The 22785-nt window shown below is 40.8% G+C and overlaps 1 protein-coding gene across 1 annotated transcript in view; it reads left to right on the top strand.

The window, feature by feature from the left end:
• LOC120542726 (soluble guanylate cyclase 88E-like) overlaps window positions 1-22785 on the top strand; it is a 105340-nt gene that overhangs the window by 7779 nt on the left and 74776 nt on the right. Inside the window, exons 3-6 of the mRNA XM_039775364.1 lie at window positions 516-656; window positions 5048-5187; window positions 16059-16193; window positions 18262-18385. Of these exons, the coding sequence (XP_039631298.1) occupies window positions 516-656; window positions 5048-5187; window positions 16059-16193; window positions 18262-18385 (540 nt within the window). The remainder of the gene's footprint in view (window positions 1-515; window positions 657-5047; window positions 5188-16058; window positions 16194-18261; window positions 18386-22785) is intronic.

Here is a 22785-nt window from a genome sequence, read left to right as displayed (position 1 = left end):
AGCAATAAGCAGGTACGGTGATTTTATTTACAATTCCATAAACTTTCACACTTAATGCACTTGCATATTCTTATCATTTATTAAATTACTGTTAATAAATCTATATAAGCTAGTATGCTTAACAAATATATTTAATGTTTCAAATCAATACCCACTAACTCATTTTTATGGAACTGACAAGAAATGGTAACATCTTCACAAAAAGTGATAACTTTTTATATAGTAATACAGGAACAAGCCGGCGCCCACATTGCAGAAATAAAGGACCAAATACCTCATAATTCTAAAAACTGGGACAGCTCTCAGAATAAAAATCTAAAACTCGACGCTCAGTTACCACCACTGATTCTATGTGTGATCCTGGGCAAGTCCCTACTCTTGGCATTACTTACAATGTTAAATATTTTTGCAGGAGTCAATTTCTTAACAACATAGTACATTTATTGTTCTCCATTTTTGTTCACTTTTAGATCTTTGAATGGAAAAATCTGCTTATTTGCCTTTGTTCTTTGCAGGTTTACAGCGAGAGTGTGATTCCCCGTATCGCCAAAGCTGCAAGCGGGGTCACAGGCACACCATACAATGAACTCATGAACTCTTGGGGAGTTTATTTCTTGGGATTTGTTGGGAAATACGGATATGACAGAATCCTAAAGGTGTGTAACAACTACATACAAATTAAGAGAATGGATTTCATCTATCTAGCATTTCTAATCAGCTAAGAAAAATTCTAAGTTATGTGTAACAGATTCGTCTTTGTCTTAATAAAATAAAACTGCAAAAAGTTTTAATATATGCTTAATGCTTTTATTTTGTACTAATACAATAAAATTCTTTAGCTGAGGAAAATTTATGTAGCATACCCCTGTATTTAATTATCTAAATATTAACATTATATGAGTATCTAAACATTTTAAAGTAGATAAATAGTTATATAGATAACACTTTATTAGTCCTCGGGGGAAACTTTGCTTTTACAGACATTCAATAAATAAATAATTTAAGGGTAAATGCTAAAAAATAAAAATATACAATACACATTCAAATTAGAGAACATGCAGGGCCAAACTAAAGCTGTCCCACAAATAAATCTTTTGTTTTGCACAATGTAACTGCCTTTTTCTAAGTTATACAACTATACTGTTTTTTGGGATGCCACCTTTTTTGCATTCTGATCAAAGCATTTTAACTTTCAGTTATTGTGTTGCATTACATTTACTTTACAGTGTGACAGATAGGGGGTACTGTCGTCCCCTTGAACCCTCAGATCAGACACTAGGCACCAGATAAAAGTCCAATAATAATTTTTATTTGGACACAACAGTGCACAAAGCACCCTCCACTCCACAATAAATAAATAAATTAATTAAACACCAATCAATAATTAATAAACAAATCTCACCTGACTCAGCTTGTCCGTCTGGGACAGTCTTTTATAGTCTATGACCCGGAAGTGCTTCTGAGCCCTCAGTCCACGTGATCATCCAGCACTTCCGGATCAGGAAAAAACTCCTCTTCTTCATCCCGGAAGTATGTCATTTCTTCTGTCGCTGTGACTAAGACGTACTTCTGGGTTATAGATAGATAGATAGATAAATAGATAGATAGATAGATATTAAAGGCACTATATAACAGATAGATAGACAGATAGATAGATAGATACTTTATTAATCACAAGGGGAAATTCACAATATATTGTTTATATATATATCATTTTTTATATAATTTATAGGGCAAATAACAGTCCCTGGGCCTCCCTGCAGTGACCCCTGGTGGCCCTGAAGTTATCCAGCAGGGCTGTACAGGAAATCTCCATAGTCCATGATGCCCTGCTGGAATTCGGGGCATCTCCATGTCTCAGGGAGGGCTCCCTCTGGTGGCCTGGGGGTAATGGCCGGCCATAGTCCACAACAAGAAAGGCTCTTATTATTCATTTAAAATTTGCATCTAAATATGCTATAATTATCCATCCATCCATCCATTTTCTAACCCGCTGAATCAGAATACAGGGTCACGGGGGTCTGCTGGAGCCAATCCCAGCCAACACAGGGCACAAGGCAGGAACCAATCCTGAGCAGGGTGCCAACCCACTGCAGGACACACAAACACACCCACGGGCCAATTCAGAATTGCCAATCCACCTAACCTGCATGTCTTTGGATTGTGGGAGGAAACCGGAGCGCCCGGAGGAAACCCACGCAGACACGGGGAGAACAGGCAAATTCCACGCTGGGAGGACCCGGGAAGTGAACCCGGGTCTCCTAACTGCGAGGCAGCAGCGCTACCACTGCGCCACCGTGCCGCCCTGCTATAATTATTATTATTTTTATTTAAGTATATTATTCTAATTTAAAGTCATGTATGTTAAATGTGCTTTGTAAATATTGTCACGCTTCGGTCACAAACTTGCACAGGTTCATTCAGGGTTTTCAAGAAACAGAACCTTTATTAGAATACGGCATAATAAAGCATAACGAATAAAGCAGAGGATGTTTGCGGGAAGAGAGACAAGGCAGTGAGTCAAAAGGACAGCTGCAGTGCGGACTTTTAAATGTTCGAAGCCCCACGCGAGATGCAGATCACGCAGCACAAGGCTTGCAGCTGATCCAGCAAAGAGGAGATGAAAAACTGTTTCCCATTGAATCACTGTTTAGGAGGAGGTTTTGGTGGAGCGCCGACGTGTTCTTGGGGCTGCGTTCAGCGTGTTCACACCTTCATGAATTAAACCAGCAACGACGGGACCCCTGGGTTGCCTTTCCGAGGAAACTGGATGTTCAGAGCCCTGAGCCAGCAGTTGAGGGTGACGATCACTCCAGGAATGAGGTTGGGCAGGTTAAGATTGAGCCGCGGGCTGAGCAAATGCTCCACTCTGTCTCCGAGCAGCCTGGGAGCCTTCTAATCGTTGGGTCAAGGTGAACAGTGAGTCAACATCGTGCCGAAGAAGTTTGTCTCGAAGCACTTCAGGAATACCTGCCAGCACCATGTGAATGGCTACTTTTTCCACAATGTGTTCGACTGGGTCCCCCTGGAAACAGCTTTGAACTTGATGAAGTAAATCCTGAAACTGAGCACAGACAGGTAGATCAGGGTCCACCTTCCTTTGCCGAAGCACAGACCCCTTAGCCAGGGAGCTCATAGTTGTACAAAGAAGAACTTGCTGCTTCAAGTAATCATAATGACCAAGCCTATCGGGAGGAACATTATGCAACGCAAGCAAGGCATCCTGGGACAAATATAGGATGATGATGGTAGCCCAGGTTTGTCTAACTCAGCGCATCCAAGTCGCAGAGTGTTCAAAAGCTAGCAGGAACATCTCGGGGTCGCCTGAAGGACCCATCTTTACCAGCAGATCCTTCGGAGGAACAGCGGGAATAGGAGGCAGATCCTCTTTGTCTGGAGGAAGCGGAACATGATGAGCCCCAGAAACACATTGTCGTGAAGATTCATCTGTGTAACCACTTCTGGTACCTCTTGTCACGCAAAGTTGCACAGGTTCATTCAGAGTTTTCAAGAAACAGACACACGGCCATGTCCCCTTGTGGCTGCATTCAGTGTGTTCACACCTTTGTGAATTAAGCAACTCCCAAAACCGGGCTCGGACAGGCATGACAGCACATCAGCAACGATGGGAGCCCTGGGTTGCCTTTCTGAGGAAACTAGATGTTCAGAGCCCTAAGCCCGCAGTTGAGGGTGACAGTCGCTCCAGAAACGAGGTCAGGCAGGTTGAGACTGAGCCGAGGACCGAGCAAATTCTCCACCCTGGGGTTTCAGAGGAGCGGCCACGTCCCCTTGGGACTGAGTTCAGCATGTTCCTGTTGTGTGTTTTACACCAACCATCTAGAGTGCTTAGATCTTCTGGTCAGTTGTCTCTTGTTGTCCCTCGTACCAAGTGTAAAACTAAGGAGGACAGAGCATTTACAGCTGCTGCTCCTCGCCTGTGGAACTCTTTACCTCATTACATAAAGGAGTCGTCTACAACTGAACGGTTTAAAACGAGATTAAAGACTCATTTCTATTCGCTTGCATTCCGTGGCCTTCAGTAATACTGATGGTTTCCTCATTATGATTCGATAGATAGATAGATAGATAGATAGATAGATAGATAGATAGATGTGAAAGGCACTGTATAATAGATAGATAGATAGATAGATAGATAGCACTATATAATAGATAGATAGATAGAGACACTTTATTAATAGATAGATAGATAGATTCACATACTCCAGCAGCAGCATACTGATACTCCAAAAACTGATAAAAACAATATTAAATTAAAGAGTGATAACAATGAAGGTATAACAGACAGTAACTTTGTAGTGTTAACGTTTACCCCCCGGGTGGAACTGAAGAGTCGCATAGTGTTGAGGAGGAACGATCTCCTCAGTCTGTCAATGGAGCAGGACGGTGACAGCAGTCTGTCGCTGAAGCTGCTCCTCTGTCTGGAGATGATCCTGTTCACTGTATTCTCCATGATTGACAGGAGTCTGCTCAGCGCCCGTCGCTCTGCCATGGATGTAAAACTGTCCAGCTCCATGCCTACAATAGAGCCTGCCTTCCTCACCAGTTTGTTCAGGTGTGAAGCATCCTTCTTCTTTATGCTGCCTCCCCAGCACACCACCGCGTAGAAGAGGACACTCTTCTATTTATTCTATTCTTCTTCTATTTATTATTTATTTCATTTATGTTCATATATTTTATTTCTATTTATGTCATTTATGTTATTTGTATGTTTTTCTTTCATTCTATTATTGTAAGGCACTTTGGCCACATCATTCCTATGTTGTTTTAAATGTGCTACTGTATATAAATAAATTGACATTGACATTGAGTTCACAATATATCGGAAAATCAGTATAAGAAAAGAAAGGAGCAAATATGGGAGGCCTTACTTTTTAAAAAATCTTTAAAATTACACCTTGAAAAAATGCCAGGAATAAGTTAAAGGATTTGCTTATGTATAAATGAATATTTGTATGTGATTTAAAAGAAAGTTTCACGAAATATATTTCATCCACTAATGCTAGCAGACATTTATTCTCTTCGACAGGTGCTGGGTAGACATGTTCGAGATTTTGTCAACGGTCTTGACAATCTTCATGAATACCTGCGTTTTAGCTATCCTAAAGTTCAGCCTCCGACCTTCTTCTGCCAGGAGGAATCAGCAACTGGAGTCACGCTACACTACAGGTGAACAAGCAGATTTAAGCTAATGTTGGTTTGCCTGCTTAGCTACTTCTCCTCACGTGGCAAGCCTGGCACTGCACTTCACAGGCAACTTAGAAACATGATGAATGTATAATACATAATTACACACTAAATTATTAATAAGTAAATGTTTATTCATTTATGCCTTGTTTCACTCTGCTGCACATGAGAACTTTGCAGCTTTCTTTTTGACATGTTCATATTGGCATTTCATTTGATTACTTACAATCACATTTCATATGATTTCTCACATTTTAAGCTGTTATGTTTACCAAATGGCTTTTTGAGTGAAAGTATGTGAAATAATTGTGAAGTAAAATTCATAGCAAATGAAAAAAAATTGGATTTGTCCAAAACTTTTGCTGTATTTTGAACAGAACAGGGATTAGCATGCCAGCCAGACCCCATCTCCACATGCCATTACTTTCTAAAACAATGACCTCTAATTAACAAAAAAAATCAATGAGTGCTGCTCTCATTCGTCAAACAAAAAGTTATCCATTTTATAAAGTGAGCTTTTCTGGTAAGATACAACAGAGTAGGGCTCTACCTAATGAAAATATCCTTAAGAGAGAAGGCACTATACTGAAGTGTGTTTGCACCTTTCCATGTTAGCGTGGAAAACAGGGACTGCTAGGGGTGAGGAGATCCTACCTGAAGGAGTGGCGTCTGAGAGCTGAACCTCTTGGGACACCAGTAAGACAGTGAGGCTGACATTAAGGTGAAAAGATCTTTTATGGCTGGAGACATACGGTATGTTACCCTAGCTAGGAAAGCTGAACTAACATTGTCTCTGTAGGCAAGACCATTTAGGATGTGCAACATCCCAATTCAATTCTTCCAAGCACAGTTTGTATATTGTAATTGTAGCCAGTAGCTGTTTTAATATGTCCAGTATGTGGCTAGTCGACTTAGCCTTAATACTCTCATACCAGCAGAGAAGCATAGTTTTCAAACTCATGAATTCTAACAACAAATTTTATGTAGTATCAGTACATTTCGTTGTCCTGCTTGTCTGTAATACTAGGGTGTTGTACCATGCTAGCCATTATGAATGTAGTGAGAAGTCAAACAAAATGACGCCTTTTGTTGGCTAACTAAAATGATTACAATATGCAGGCTTCCGAGGCAACTCAGAGTTGATGAGGGTGGGCTGTGGGCCCGACATCCTCTAATGGGCCCTGTGCTCACTGTCCGGCACCGTGGAGCTTGATTGACATTTATTATCGCATACCAGAGTTGGGGCAGCACGGTGGTGCAGTGGGTAGTGCTGCTGCCTCGCAGTTAGGAGACCCGGGTTTGCTTCCCAGGTCTTCCCTGCGTGGAGTCTGCATGTTCTCCCCGTGTCTGCATGGGTTTCCTCCGGGCACTCCGGTTCCTCCCACAGTCCAAAGACATGCAGGTTAGGTGCATTGGTGTGTGTGTGTGTGTGCCCTGTGGTGGGCTGGCACCCTGTCTGGGGTTTGTTCCTGATTTGCGCCCTGTGTTGGCTGGGATTGGCTCCAGCAGACCCCCATGACCCTGTATTAAGGATATAGCAGGTTGGATGATGGATGGATACCAGAATTGGCAGGTCCACCACTTGGTGGACAGATGTGAAAGGGTGTGGAGAAGCCTTGGAGAACGATATGCTGTCTGTAACATTGTTCAGCATGAGTGGTTTGGTGGTGGGTCAGTGATGGTCTAGGGAGGCATATCCAAGGAGGACCTCTACAGGCTAGACAATGGCAACTTGACTGCCATTAAGTATTGAGATGAAATCCTTGGACCAATTGTCAGACCCAATGCTGGTGCAGTGGCTCCTGGGTTCCTCCTGGTGCACAACAATGCCCGGCCTCATGTGGCGAGAGTATGCAGGCAGTTCCTGGAGGATGAAGGAATTGATAACATTGACTGGCCCCTCCATGCTCATTCGCCTGACCTCAATCCAATAGAACAACTCTGGGTGGGACATTATGTTTCAGTCAATCCAACGACGCCAGGTTGCACCTCAGACTGTCCAGGAGCTCAGTGATACTGTGGTCCAGATCTGGGAGGAGATCCTCCAGGACATCATCCATCGTCTCATTAGCAGCATGCTTTCCCCCCTGACATTGTCAGGCATGCATACAAGAACATGGGGGCCATACAAACTACTGAGTACGATTTGGAGTTGCTGCAATGAAATTTTGGCAAAATAGATTTTCGGGGTGTCATTGAATTCAGTCTTCTGTATGTTGATCATTTTCATTTCCCTGTGGCATCCTTTCATTCCCATTGAGATCTGATGTATTTTCAAAGTGTTCCTTTAATTTTTTTGAGCAGTATATATATATTATATTATTTATATATATATATATATCTCCTGCGTGGAGTTTGCATGTTCTCCCCGTGTCTGCATGGGTTTCCTCCGGGTGCCCCGGTTTCCTCCCACAATCCAAAGACATGCAGGTTAGGTGGATTGACGATTCTAAATTGGCCCTAGTGTGTGCTTGGTGTGTGGGTGTGTTTGTGTGTGTCCTGCGGTGGGTTGGCACTCTGCCCAGGATTGGTTCCTGCCTTGTGCCCTGTGTTGGCTGGGATTGGCTCCGGCAGACCCCCGTGACCCTGTGTTTGGATTCAGCGGGTTAGACAATGGATGGATGGCTGGATGTATGTAGTTAGGCAGCATGGTGGCACAGTGGGTAGCGCTGCTGCCTTGCACTTAGGAGACCCGGGTTCGCTTCTTGGGTCCTCCCTGCATGAAGTTTGCATGTTTTCGGGCACTCAGTCCAAAGACATGCAGGTTAGGTGCATTGGCGATTTTAAATTGTCCCTATTGTGTGCTTGGTGTGTGTGTGTGTGCGTGCCCTGCAGTGGACTGGCGACCTGCCCGATGTTTGTTCCTGCCTTGCACACTGTGTGGGCTGGGATTGGCTCCAGCAGACCCCCGTGACCCTGTAGTTAGGATATAGCGGGTTGGTTGATGGATGGATGGATGGATGGATGGATATATTTAGGTAAGTCAGAGGGAAATGTGAATGATGTCTCGACAAATTACTAAGGAAAAGAAATGAACAGAACTGCAAAGTGTTTCTTAGTTTATGTCGATGCTGAAGATTCTGGTGATGCCCCAATGGCAAGTGAAAACCACGCTGCTTGCTCTTCTAACTTAGTGATTGGTTTGCTACACTAATATGGATTTGTTTCATATTCACAATCCATAAAATTCCAATCGGTATTAAACATTTCCAAGCTCAGTTACAGCCTGTAAGGTGTGCAGCTTGGTGGCTCACCAGTATAACAGATATGCTATGTGGCTGGAATGCAGAATTTAGAAAGATGTGATTTTTCTCATTTTGTAGATTCAGAGAATGGATCCACACATCAAGCATGTTTAAAACAAAAAAAAAAAAAAAATCACATAAAATTCACGGGGCAGTGCTCTGTAAATCCACAAACTACAACGAATTTCAAAAGAATTTCTCATTGCTATTATAATGTTACTGGTGTGATATATGGCCGGCAGTTCATCCCGGCCAATACCCCCACGTCGCTAGATGGAGCCCTCCCTGCAACATGGAGGTGCCCCGAATTCCAGCAGGGCATCATGGACAATGGAGTTGGCTTCACAGCCCTGCTGGATACAATGGGAGCCACCTGGGGACGCTGCTTTGAGGAACAGGGATTTCTATTTTCCATATAGCCCGGAAGTACTCCATAGTCACGGGGACGGGAGAAATGAAGTACTTCCGGGCTGAAGAAAAGAAGGAGTTCTTATCTGACCCGGAAGAGCTGTGAAATCACATCGAGTGAGGGACAGAAGCACTTCCGGGTCAAGGACTATAAAAGGACTGTGGGAAATCCCTGCAGACTGAGCCGGAGTTGGGAGGAAGTGCGACAGAGCTGCTGAGTGGAGTGGAGGATTTATTATTGTATTGATTATTGTTGATTTATTGTTTAATATTGAGTTTAGTGGCGGTGGAGGTGCTTTGTGTACATTATTGGAAAGAAGAAATTCATTTCTTTATTTTACGTGGTGTCTGAGTGTTCAAGGGGACAACAGTGCCCCCTATCTGTCACACTGGTCATCATTATAATGAATATTATTTGAGTATTTACTTTTACAGCCAACACCTTTATCTATGGCGACTTACAATATTTTTTAGATACATTGGTAATATTTCTTTTTTTTTTTCCAAATGGAGCACAAGCAGGTTAAGTAACTTGGTCATGATTTCACAGCGTCTGTAGCAAGATTTAAACCCACAACCCCAGGGTTTGAAGTCCAAAGCCACTCCGCCACGCTGTCTGCAAACACACTGCATTTGTGACCTGTGATGGGCTGTATATGTCATACGTATCATGCAATCATTTGTAAGTGGATTTAAATTACTGTTAACAAAAATCATTCAAACAAGATGTCCAAAAAATAATAATAACCTGTTTACAATGTTATGAGTAGACTTCTAAAATAATGTTTTTTGTTTTTTTTTAATGAATGTATATTTAACAATAATTGAAATAACATTAGGCCCACTCATGACATCCTTATAAAATTCTGGTGCTGCTACTTATACAAGTTGAAGTGACCTCTCTCAAGTTAAATTTAGAAAGAGTAAAGTAAGTCGTGCACAGGCAGACGCTCTCTCAGTCTGTATTATGATTGCTGCATATTAGCTTACACAAATTATAATATGTGTTCTTGATTTCAGGTTAGCATGTTGTACTTCTGCGTTTCTCATAACTTGTTTCTTGTTCCAATTCAGAACTGTGTGTTTCAAGTGTTAATCTACTATTTTGCGTTTAGTTCTGATATTAGTGTAAGTGTGCTTGAGTGACCTGATGTGACCCATCTGACCTTCTGTGCCCTGAAAGGGATTTTTTTTTCCCAGTCAGAGAAGTGCAGAGAAGCAGCGTGATGAGCAAAGATTTAATTTACTTTCTGAAGGAGTGCTTAACCATACCAGATCACCTACATTGTAGGGTTCGAGACGTGTTTTAGTTTCAAGATAAGAATTTTGTTTAGCACCTGCAGTGAAATTATTTTGAAAAGTAGTGGTTAAAAGTACAGCCTCCATCTGACTTGGTGTTCCCAAAACAAACATGGATGGGAATTCAGAGGAGACAATTCTTTGGCAAGGGTGACCAATGCAGACATCTACAGACACCACCGCGTCATCCAATCCAATTTGAGGAAGTACCTGGTACAGTATATCCAGTACTAGCATCTGCTGAGGCAAATAGTCATCAAAATAACCAGAGTGAGATAGCAAGGTTTTTATCAAGTGAACGTTTAGGGTTCTGTTGACTTGCACAACAATACCATCTGACTTTGGATTGGATGGTGATGTACGTGTCATGTATGATGTATGTGATGTACATATTATATTTTATTTCCAAGGTGGCAATGAAAGAGTGGCCATCTAGCTCTGTAAAGGATTACTTGTGTTCTATTTTGTGAATTGTATTTACCCCATTTTTTTGACACCCATTTCATCCTCCAATTACCTGGAAGACAGTCTCTCTCTAAATTGCCCTTTCCAATTTTTTTTCCCTGCAAGGATATTTTATTTTTGGGAGCTTTCTTAGAGAGTGAAGGCTTGGGGACCGCCAAAAAAGAAAACGCAGCCTGTTAAAACCCCTTGAGGCATTTCTTGTGTAATTTTGGGCTATGCAAGAAATACATTATTGTTGTGTCTTTCTAATGCCCAAATGATGACAGCAGGGCAAAGGCAAACTTGTTAGAGTGCAATATTTCTGGTACTCCATGTTGACAAATATAATGGTCATAGATGTGTTTTGCTATTCTAGCAGAACTTTGATCAGGCAGAACATAAAAATGAACACATTTTATTATTATTATTATTATTGTTATTATTATTATTATTATTATTATCACGCTTATTTTAACTTTACCCGTTTGTTGTCTGGTACAAATCTTGTAATCGATATTTAACCCACTTCCTATTGTTCAAATGACTTGAAATTTTGCACACTTACTCACTTCCAAAGGCAATACACGAATCAATAATCAGTTTCACTAATTGATCAATTAATCCATGTTAATTAAGATATGAAATTTTCATATGAAGAATAGTTCAAGATTTCACCAATAGATGGCGCTAATAAAATATCTATGTCCCTGTACATTGTTTGCCAGTAGCACACTCTGCAAGCCTGAATAAACACACAATGGAACAAAAGATGACCATCAAGATTTTACAGGTGTGCCACACCTAAATTATTGGGGAGACCCATTGTGTTTTCCTGTCTGGGGCCACTACTGTTTGATATGAGTGTGGGAAAGGTGCTAAATAAATAAAAAGTATTATTATTATTATTATTAGGATACCCAGGTGTTTTGTCTTGCTCTACTTTCCCCTTTGTATTATTAAGATGTAGCCTCTGTCAGAACGCCTCAAATCCCACAGACTTACCACTGTTTATTAGGTATTGTACCATATAACTTCTCCCCACCTTTCCTTCTATAACTATAACCTCAGGAAATTAGGCATAGTAAAAGACAAGCAGGAGTTAAATTTCAATTTAACCAATGTATTATTAGTAATATTCATAAATAATAACAATATGCAAAGTACATTTGAATATTGGCAACCATACAACCTGATAAATGCTGATGTGTAGTTTCAGGCGGCACACAGACTTGTTAGTTACTTAAAAATGTCTCACAGTAGTTCATTTGTGGTCAGCTTTCAGCCACATGTCTGTTCAATATGGCTGCCGAGTTGTGCTCTCCATTGTGTTGTCCTTTCAATTCATCAGTTTGGTAAGAGATGCTTCTTCATGAGATGTTAGTAAGAGAGAGAGAGTGTGAGGTTAATAGATGTTCTGTCCAACCCCTACAGCCAATAGGGCGTCGTAGTACTTAAAGGCTTCTGACACAAGCCAATTCCAAACAGCCATACAAAATATTTATCAACTTATATGCAACATCTTTCATCACAACACCAGGGGCCTCATGTATAACGCCGTGCATAGAACTCGCACTATAACATGGCATAAGCACAAAAGCCGAAATGTGTTTACGCACAGAAAAATCCAGATGCAGGAATCTGTGCGTACTCCAACTTCCACGTTCTTCCGCTACATAAATCCCGATCAGCGTGAAAACTAACGCTCGTGCACGCATTTTGTAACGCCCCAAATCCTCCCAGAATTACGCCTATTTGAATATGCAAATCAATATAAATCGCCCTTAAGCGCAGCCTTCTGTGAAAAGACAATGGGAAAAGCACGGGGAAAATATAAGAATTTCAGCGAATACCAAGTGGAGGCAAAGGAAAAACATACTATTTGTTCAAATAAACCGTGGTATAATCAACAAAAGGAAGTTGATCGAGTGACATAGCGTGTTGGAGAAACTTGAAAGCTCACATTCACAAAATCGCACAGTGCGGAAATAAAAAGAAGTCACATATCAAAGTTGCCGTGAAAAGAAGAGTTGTAAGCCCACTGTCTGAGTGTCATATGAAAGTTTTAGGGTACAGAGAAAAAAGGCACACGGTGGGGAAAAAGCACGAAATGTCAACTTTAATCTCGAATTTTCCACTTTAATCACGTAGTTTATTTTGTCATTTAGTAGAACATTATAAACTTCATCTTAAAATCGTTTAATTAACCAGTTTCTCAAATCACATCGTAATTAAAGTAGCACGTTAAATGCTTTGTTTTGTATTTGATCTTCTATGTGCTCTATGTGTGTGAATCACTACTAGCTTTTTAAACCGGCTCTCTTCCTCCAACTGGACACAGAGTCCATTACATTCGTGATATTACAGCTCTCTGAATAACTAAAATACTGAGATGTATACGTGATGTCATTTTCATGATGATAGGAGCTAAAGCACATTATTAAACATGTGTTTCATGAGCCTCGTGCTCATGACAAGCATTTATCTTTTGTCGAAATTTGTCGCTGTGTTTTTAGCTGTGTTGTTATTTTCTCTTTCTGTTTTATATTCAATATATATTGGCGTAGCCGTCACTGCAGTCAGTGCTTTTCTTTCCCCAAGTAACCGATCGCCATACAATCAGCTCTGTAATAGACGTTAAGCCATCTGTAAGCTTAGCCGATTCTTCAAAATGTTTAAAGAACATTGAAATATCTTCGTAGTACATGTTTAATTATTCTATCCTTCACGACACTCCCAGTGAAGAATATAGATTATTTAAATGAAGTTAAAGTTTTATGTGTATAATTTAACAAACATATTTTGCTGCATTTCACCTTAAAAATGATATCGTCATCATATGTAAATACGCGCTTTATAAAGTGGCTCAGGTTGTGAGATATTATAACTGTAGTGCAAGTTTACAGTGGGGTGATTGTACTTATAAGTACAAACCGTTCTACAAGGAGCAATTGATTGAGTGCATTTAAAGTTCTTGGGATTAAACTGTTTCTGAACCGCGAGGTCTGTACAGGAAAGGCTTTAAAACGTTTTGCAGTGGCTGAGACAGCGTGTCCTTAAAGCTGTATACCGATAATTCTCTTTCCGATCAGCTGCTGCTGTGATTCACACTCAGATACAGTGATATAAATACTCCGAGTGGTGCAGTGAGAGTAATATGGAAAAAGATGATCCGCTGTGGCAACTCCTAAAAGGAGGAGCTGAAAGAAGAAGAAGAAGAAGAAGAAGAAGAAGGAGAAGTGAGAGTAACAACGCTAAAGCAGTTATGGTATTTGGAATACTATGGCTGTTCCCTGGACCATTATATTGTTACAAGTTAATTACAATCAGATGCATTACACTAATAAACAATATGCGGTTAGTTTCTGTGTATTTATAAAGCCGCGTCATGAAAATAATGAGTAATCACACAAGAACAGTACCACTGCTTTGACGCTGGGTGCCGCCAGTTTGCAAAACCGAGCGGAGAACTTGCGTACGACAAGGCATGAGGTACCGTGGAAAAGTGCGTGGCTTTACGCCGTGTAGGTTTTATACATCGCGATTTGAACGTGGAAAAGTTCTTACGCAACATTTCTGTGCGTACGCACCGTTTATACATGAGGCCCCAGGTGACCATACTCAACACACAGTCAAGTCCATGTTGATGATGGACTAGTCAATGTCCAGTGCTAAGGCCTTTTCTCCTAATCAGACAACCAATTAGTCACAGTGCTTATGCTTGGGTCTGTTCTTTGGGATTGTCTGATATTTACGTTATCACGAAATAATGGATTGCTGGCATTCCAGCAGATAAGTATTGTGCATGTGACCCAGCTGGCAGACGTTGTGGAGTGTTAGCAGTGTCACAATTAGAGTTGGATGAAACAGGCAGAGAGAGACTTTGAAATTAATAAAGTCAGTGTCAGACCACATTGCTTACATGCAAGAGCTATCTGCATTTTCCCTGGTGGTGACAATCAATGGAGAAGGCGGCTTGTATTACTATGTATTTATTTTTTATTAAATTGAATCTCTTTCCCTTGAATAGTTGTGAAATGCTTTGAGCATGAGAATTGTGCTGTATAAATAAGATACATTATCCAACCATCCATCCATCCATTATCCAACCCACTGTATCCTATCTACAGGGTCACGGGGGTCTGCTGGAGCCAATCCCTGCCAACACAGGGTGCAAGGCAGGAAACAAACCCCGGGCAGGGTGCCAGCCAACTGCAGGGCACACACACACACCAAGCACACACTAGGGACAATTTAGGATTGCCACTGCACCTAACCTGCATGTCTTTGGACTGTAGGAGGAAACCCACGCAGACATTAGTGTTACTGTAGTTTTATTGTGTGCGGTGCATTTGGTTAAAAAACTACACCTTTGCACACATGAACTTTAACATTGCTATTCATGCTTTTATCTTATTATGGTAAGCATAGCCTTGTGGTTATATTTACTGTGGGCAAAGTTTTACATTTTGTCTACAAATTCCATTTGTTTAACAGTCAACAGATTGTGCTCAGATAAGGACATCTTTTTTCAATCAATTTTATACTGTACCACTTCTTTTAGATAGATAGATAGATAGATAGATAGATAGATAGATAGATAGATAGATAGATAGATAGATAGATAGTGTGGAGCCAACCCGGACACAGACAGGCGGACATGTTGTTTCTCAACCACCACACGTTTATTCACAATATTTACAATGGTCACACAGACCCAATTCAGTGCACAATCCCCAAAACACAGTCCTGGCCACAATGCCTTTTCTTCGGGCCGCCTCCACACATCCTCTGTGCTTCGTCCTGCCTCCTCCCAACTCCAGTGCTGAATGAATGGAGACGGCCCCTTTTATACAGTCCCCGGATGAGCCCCAGGTGTTCCCGGCATTCCTCCCTTGGCCACGCCCCAGCGTGGCGGAAGTGCCGGCTGTCCTCCCGGCAGCTTTCCGGGTGCCGTCCTAAATCTTCCCCCCAGCACTTCCGCCACACCAGGAGTAACAGGTCCCCAAGGCATTGGGGCGCCTCCTGGCGGTGACCACGGGCCCCTACAGGGTGGTGCTTCCATGCCCTGTACCCGTGGCCCCCAGAGCAACCAGAAAGGCGGCCCCCACGTGATCCAGGGTGGGCTCTGACCCTCTTCCGGTCCCTCACGGCGTCCCGGCCGGGTCGTTGCCCCTGGCATCCCTGACAATAGATAGATACTTTATTAATCCCAAGGGGAAATTCACATTTTTTTTCATCCCCTGCTACCATTTCCTTTTTTTTTGTTGCATTCAGAAATCTTCATATTTGTAAAATGTTAAAAGTTACATCATTAGGTGTGTAACAGTTGTAGTCTTACTGTATGTGCGCAGAGTCATAATGTGTTAGTGGTAAAGCAGAATTTACCCTTGGCAGTGCTGTTTGTGCTCTCCTTGCTCTCCTCATTTTTTTCATCCAAATGTATTTGTCTTTTTCTAGAAGTAAAAGAAAAGGATACCTGCATTATGCCATGGGCCAGCTGCGGCAGATGGGGAAGCAATTCTATGATACAGACATTCATGTAGAAGTCCTGTCTGAACAGCTGGTGGGAGACTATTCTCACGTCACAATGAGGCAGGTTACATGATTTGTGCTCTTTACAGCATCTATGGGTGTTTGTCAAGCTCATCATGTTTGTATAAACTGTGCATCATTTAAGTGGAAGAAAAGGCACAGGAAACTGTAGTAAAATGGACTATAATTTGTGTAATCTCCACCAAACTTAATTTGTTATTTTTTTCTGTTTTTTTTTTCATGGGATACATAATGGGCAAGAAGTTGCCGAGAGGAGAAGGTAGCATAGGGAGAGCAGGCAGCAGGCTCAGTGAGGCCCTTAAGTGAGTCAAGACACACAATAGCTAGGGCAGCGGTTCTCAAACTGTGGGGTGCACCCCGAAGTTACAAAAAGGGGGGCGCGAAGATGTGAAAAAATGAAAACAAGAATCAAAAATATGAAAAATACATCTATTGAAACCAAAACAAATTAACTTAAACTACATTCTGATACTAGAAAAATAAATATAGAGTTAGATAAATGTCGATAAAAGTTAAGTAGATATAATAAAATATGCATCTATGATATATCATTAATTAAAAAAGAACAAATTGGTATTAGTGGGCTCCTTTCAAAAAAATGTTAGGGGGGGGCGCGATTAAAACTGTTATAAAAACTCGGGTCGTAAATACTTAAAGGTTGAGAAACGCTGATCTAGGGGGATGCAAATAGACTTGACAAGAAAAAGGCACTACCAATGGGCAATACTAATATGCTGGGTACCCTAGAAAGGTAGGCAATTAATTATCGGACAGTATTTAATGTGAGAATTATAAGCAGCACTCTGCAAATGCACTCAGTGAAGAGTGCTATACAAAAAATAAGTTTTATTGTACTGGTAGTAAGCTAAGACACCAGTAAAGAGTAGAGAGAGAGAATTGTAACCTGAGAAGAAATAGGTTATCTCAGAGGAAAAGCAACCAGTTATATGCCAAAGATGCCTAACCCTGAATAATTTCTTGCTGATAAACCAACCCGTGGCCCCCATATCTGGAAAATCGAGATCAGGTAACTTTTGAAAGGTGAAGACTAGTGGATGTGAGTCACACATATGTAACTGGTAACCCACAGTCCACACATGGAAGTACCCTTCTAAGTTAGGCTGCTTGAGAGCTGAGATTTTAAGGTCTTCAGTGCACTCGGGGGCTGTAGAAACACTAGGAGCTGCTAATGTAATGGACTAGCTTAATATGCCTGTAGTCAAAGAAGGACGGATCTTGATCCCAGGAAAATATGGAGAATTGGTTAGCAGGTAATTTATATCTGCTTTGAGACTAACAACATACTGAGTCTAGAGAAAGGTGGAGAATTATGGGGAAGGATGGACAGGAAATAAAATTCTCTGGTGTTGGTGGGGAATTGATTCAAATGTGAATGTGGGAAGGCCCAGAGTGGCATCATTTTTTTATATAAGAAATCTGTTTTTACATTTGAATTCCTTGGCATACTATAATTCTTGGGTTGGTGAGATGATGTGCTTTATACTCATGCTGTTCATGCATGTACTGAGTTTCAATATGGCATTTCAGCTGAGTGATCAGTGTGCAAAATCAATATAAGTAAATATGAAATGGAAAAGTCCAGAAAAACTTTAGGCTATGGATCTATAGGGTGGTCCAGCTCTAATTATGCAATTTTCATCACGCCATAACTTATTAAGTTTATTACACAGAAAATCACCCGAAAAATCCCGAACCATCAAGAAGTGTGCGTACTGACGACATGAAGAATCATCTTCACGCCGAACCGGAATCGTCGCCGCATAAGTCAAAGTCATCCAGACGATCTGGATCTGCATAATTAGATCTGGACCACCCTGTATGAGGCTGTAAATATTATTTATTTATACTTAGGGCTACATCAGTGTGCCAAAAAAAAAATCTATCAAAAAATCGATTGATTGAATCTCAGCTGTGCACTGTTATTGCAAATTAATTTTCTCATCTTCAAGCTGAATGAGGCCGAGTGATTTGCAGATCAGTGGTTGCGACATTCTGAACACCCTGACTGCCAGTTACCTCGTGGAATGGATTGCTTTTTGCGTTCGTTCGTTTGCTTTGCTCATTTGATTTTATTTTATCTATTCAGATTAAACTTTGACAACTCTGCCTATCGCTACATTCAGAAGGAAGATGAGGAAGAGCAAGAGATCCTTCCTATCACTAGTGATTTCTTTTTTGAGGTTTTCCCTTTTAACATTGTCTTTCGCCAGGTAAGTGAGAGGGAGCCATGTTGAGTTTTTTAAAATGTTGAAATTCAAGAAAGTCGAAATCATGAGGAGGCGCTCATACTTGTAGTGGGATGCAGCTATTTTAAGAATTTTTTTTATAAAAAACATATTATCTTTAATTGCTTAATCCATTACAGCATCTCAGAGGTTGTGCATGTTTTTGTTCTGAGCAGTTCAGGTTCTACCATTTAGAACAACTAGGTAGTTACCCATGGCGGCAAAATTCGGAGTGACTTTTTTTTTATTTTTTACATAATACAGATTTTTACAGATTTTGACCCTAATGCCTACCCTTAACCATATCCCTAACCTAACCCTAACTGTCTGATTATATTGTTTAATATTTTTTCATTTACTAGTGATGTTTGGTCTTAACATCTGACAATCTACATGTGGTCTTCTAAATACTAGGATGAACTGCTCTCACCTTTAGGTGGAGGGTCTTAGTTTGGATTCATAGACACTGACTTGTCATGGGGGTGGTTATCATAGGCTACTATATGGTTAATATCCCACAATAGCACAAACAACAGCATCAATAATGATAATGATAATATTAATAACAATAGTCCTCAAAACTGGCATAGTATAGAAGATATTCAGCCGGCAAAATAAAATGAAATGATCAAAACGGCAGTAGGACTGAAGGGTGATTTAATTCAAACTGTAATCATGTTCCCAAAATGTCTTACATCAAAACTTATATTAAGACTTGTTAAATATTGTCCTCCATTGTTCATTACAATCTATGAAATTCAATCTTGGCATGACAAAAACGTTCTCCATATTCTGTTTGTCACTGGAAGCCATGCATTGATTGAATAGATATATCGCTTGATATGCATATATGAGCTAAGGTGCAGTAAATAGGAATCATGGGTAATTGTTTAAAGATAAATATTATACTTCACTCTCATTGAATTCTGTGATTCTATTCATTTATCAGTTTATTTAATTTTAATAAAATGTGTATGTTTATGTAGCTTCCTTGGCAAAAGTATAACTAGAGTATCCCCGTCATCACAAGGTACCTGTTTGACTGGCAGCTTAAGTAAAGACCTACAGAACTGATTCATAGCATAAGTGATAATTCATTTATGTAAAGTTTGTTTTTCTCTTTAAAGAAACATGAAATACAAATATATACTCAGCAAAAAAAGAAACGTCCTCTGACTTTCAGCTGTTTTTACTTTAAGTAAACTTAATGTGTAAATATTTGTATGAACACTAAAAGAGTCAACACCATAAGACATAAACTAAAAATGTTTCACAATGTTTCCCTGAATGAAGGGAGGCTCAAAATCAAAAGTACCAGTCAGTGTCTGGTGTGGCCACCAGCTGCTTAAAGTACTGCAGTGCATCTCCTCCTCATGGACTGGACCAGATTTGTCAGTTCTTGCTGTGAGATGTTAGCCTACTCTTCCACCAAGGCACCTGCAAGTTCCTGGACATTTCTGGGGGGAATGGCCCTAGCCCTCACCCTGCGATCCAACAGGTCCCAGACCTGCTCAATTCCTTCGACGATAAACACAAATCCGTCCATCACCCCTGGTCAGTGAAGAGCACTTTTTGACACTCCTGTCTGGTCCAGCGAAGGTGGGTTTGTGCCCATAGGCGGCGTTGTTGCTGGTGATGTCTGGTAAGGACCTGCCTTACAACAGGCCTACAAGCCCTCAGTCCAGCCTCTCTCAGCCTATTGCGGACAGTCTGAGCACTGATGGAGGGATTGTGTGTTCCTGGTGTGACTCGGGCAGTTGTTGTGGCCATCCTGTACCTGTCACGCAGGTGTGATATTCGGATGTACCGATCCTGTGCAGGTGTTGTTACACGTGGTCTTCCACTGCGAGGATGATCAGCTGTCCTTCCTGTCTCCCTGTAGCGCTGTCTTAGGCGTCTCACAGTGCGGACATGGCAATTTATTCAGCAGTCCTCATGCCTCCCTGCAGCATGCCTAATGCACGTTCACGCAGATGAGCAGGGACCCTGGGCATCTTTCTTTGGGTGTTTTTCACAGTCGGTAGACAAGTCTCTTTAGTGTCCTGTGTTTTTAGAACTGTGACCTTAAATGCCTACTTTCTGTAAGCTGTTAAGGTCTTAACGACCATTCCACAGGTGCATGTTAATTAATTGATTATGGTTAATTGAACATGCATGGAAAACATTGTTTAAACCCTTTACAATGAAGATCTGTAAAGTTATTTGGATTTTTAAAGCATTATTGTTGAAATACACAGTCCTGGAAAAAGGGACGTTTCTTTTTTTGCTGAGTATATAAATACAGCCCATTTCCTACTTGTTTTCTGAAGTGTCACCCCCTCAAGCATGTATTTTGTCTCAGACAGTCTTATAAACAGATATTGCTATAAGTAATGAAACACCCTCCTCAGCATTCTCAGATTGTAAACTAACTGTATCCAAACCCTTCATATCTCCTCGGTTCTTCAAGTTTCTATGTGCAGGTCTGGCATTGACGATTCCACTCAAAGCAAAGAGGGTGGTAGATTGACGTTTACAACATTGCCTATAATTGGTGTGTCATCCAGGGTTAATTTGCACCTTGTACGTGATATTTTCAGGATTGACTGTGGCCTTTGTGATCTTGAGTTGTCATATTATATTATACAGGGTGAGCTAAAATGAAGTACCACATTTCTCAAGGTTATTGTTTGAGGTAGAAGCAGTCAACTGGGTTGGGGTTCCTTTGATAGGCAATCCATTGTAGTTTTTAGTCTGCAACCTACCTTGGACCAGTGTACACCGTGCTTTCGCTGTCAAAGCATTTTTCAAAAACAACAAATCCATATCACTATGCAACACGCCTTCCGAGCACACATCAGCATTCCTCCTAATGGTGATGTCCCAAATTAAAAAGCAATTCTTCAGTGGGTGGGTAAATTTAGACAGACGGGCACAACATTGAGCAGAAAATTATGTATACCCTTTCTTGTGTCGTAATAAAATTTATTTGATCTTGTGGTGCTTTTGTAGAACAAATGTTTAAAATGTGGAACTTCTTTTGGGCTCACACTGTATTATTATATTACTAGCCGTCCCCCATAGTTCAGCCCACGTAGTAGTGAAACAGGACAGTGAGGAGGGCCCTGCCCGGCTCGCTACTCCTGACGTCACTCTTCCCCCTCTCCTCGGCCCGCAGCCTCTGTCTCGGATTAGCACGAATATATCGCTCCTGCAAACAAACGATGATTCTTAGTGCGATGAGAGAAGTCATAAAATCAGCCGGAATGTTCAAGCAAATTATAGAAAAAAAACCCGATTTAAATCCGTTAAATAGTTCTCTTGTTCACTAGCTAAGTGGAGGTAAGGAATGCTCCGAGGTTGGCACGTGAGTGAAGAGGGCCCTGCCCTTGGCCCACAGCGTCTCTCTCAGATTCACGCAAATAAATTGGTACCACAAGCAAACTGTGATACATAGTGCAACGAGAGAAGTCGCAAAATCAACTGGAATGTTCAAGCAAAACATAGAAAAAAAACATCCATTAAATCCATTATGTGTTTCTCTCATAAAAAGCAGACAGGCAGGCAGACAGACAGACTTCAAAGATCCAGCTTCTATAGTTGTGATTACATACCTGGCCATTTTAAACCAGTAAACCCCCCGATTCTCTAAAGAATAGCAAATCCAAGAAAGGCAATCACTTTCTGTTCCCTCCGACCTTTGGAGGGATGAAAAATGAGGGTGGGAGTGTCCTGGGAAAGTTTAATTTAATTAAATAAATATATTTGTACTAAAATGAACGAATTTATTAAAACTAAAATTGAAATGTAATTGTTATATCATTTAAGTCCAAAATGTCTTTGAGTTGCTGCACTTATAAGTAAAATAAATATCGGAGTGCAAAGGTTTAAATGCAGTAAATTGGAAACAAAAAAAATTCATAAAATAGGTAAATTCAAAATAGTTAATCAAAAATTTCTTTATAAACAACATTTTTGGTACAGATGGTTTCCTGTCCTTGAATTAGCTCTCCCTAGTATGGAGTAGTTAAAACCTTCATTTTAATGTCACACGAACGCCGGACTCTTGAAAAGGCAACATAAAGCTGTCCGTGTCCAAATACAGGCTCAGATAGGTAAATCCCTACTTTGTCCATGGTTTGTCCTTGGGATTTGTTGATCGTCATGGCAAATGCAGCCTTAATGGGAAATTGGCGTCGTTTAAGTTTAAAAGGTAATTTTGTCCCTACATTAAGGTTAAGATTGTGTTGTGGTAATCCGGCTATAGGCTAATAGTGTTTAAATATTCTAATGGGAAATTAAGATGCTCAGTTTCGTGTTCAGAATCAACACTGTCAGTACTTAGAAAGACGTGGCTTTCTCCAGGAAGCAATCCAATCACGTGGTTATTTGTCTGGTCAACAGGT

This window comes from Polypterus senegalus, chromosome 13 (assembly GCF_016835505.1).
Source record: "Polypterus senegalus isolate Bchr_013 chromosome 13, ASM1683550v1, whole genome shotgun sequence".
NCBI classification, from domain to species: Eukaryota; Metazoa; Chordata; class Cladistia; order Polypteriformes; family Polypteridae; genus Polypterus; species Polypterus senegalus.
The sequence above is the reverse complement of the archived record's forward strand: the minus strand, read 5'-3'. Positions and strand labels throughout refer to the sequence as shown.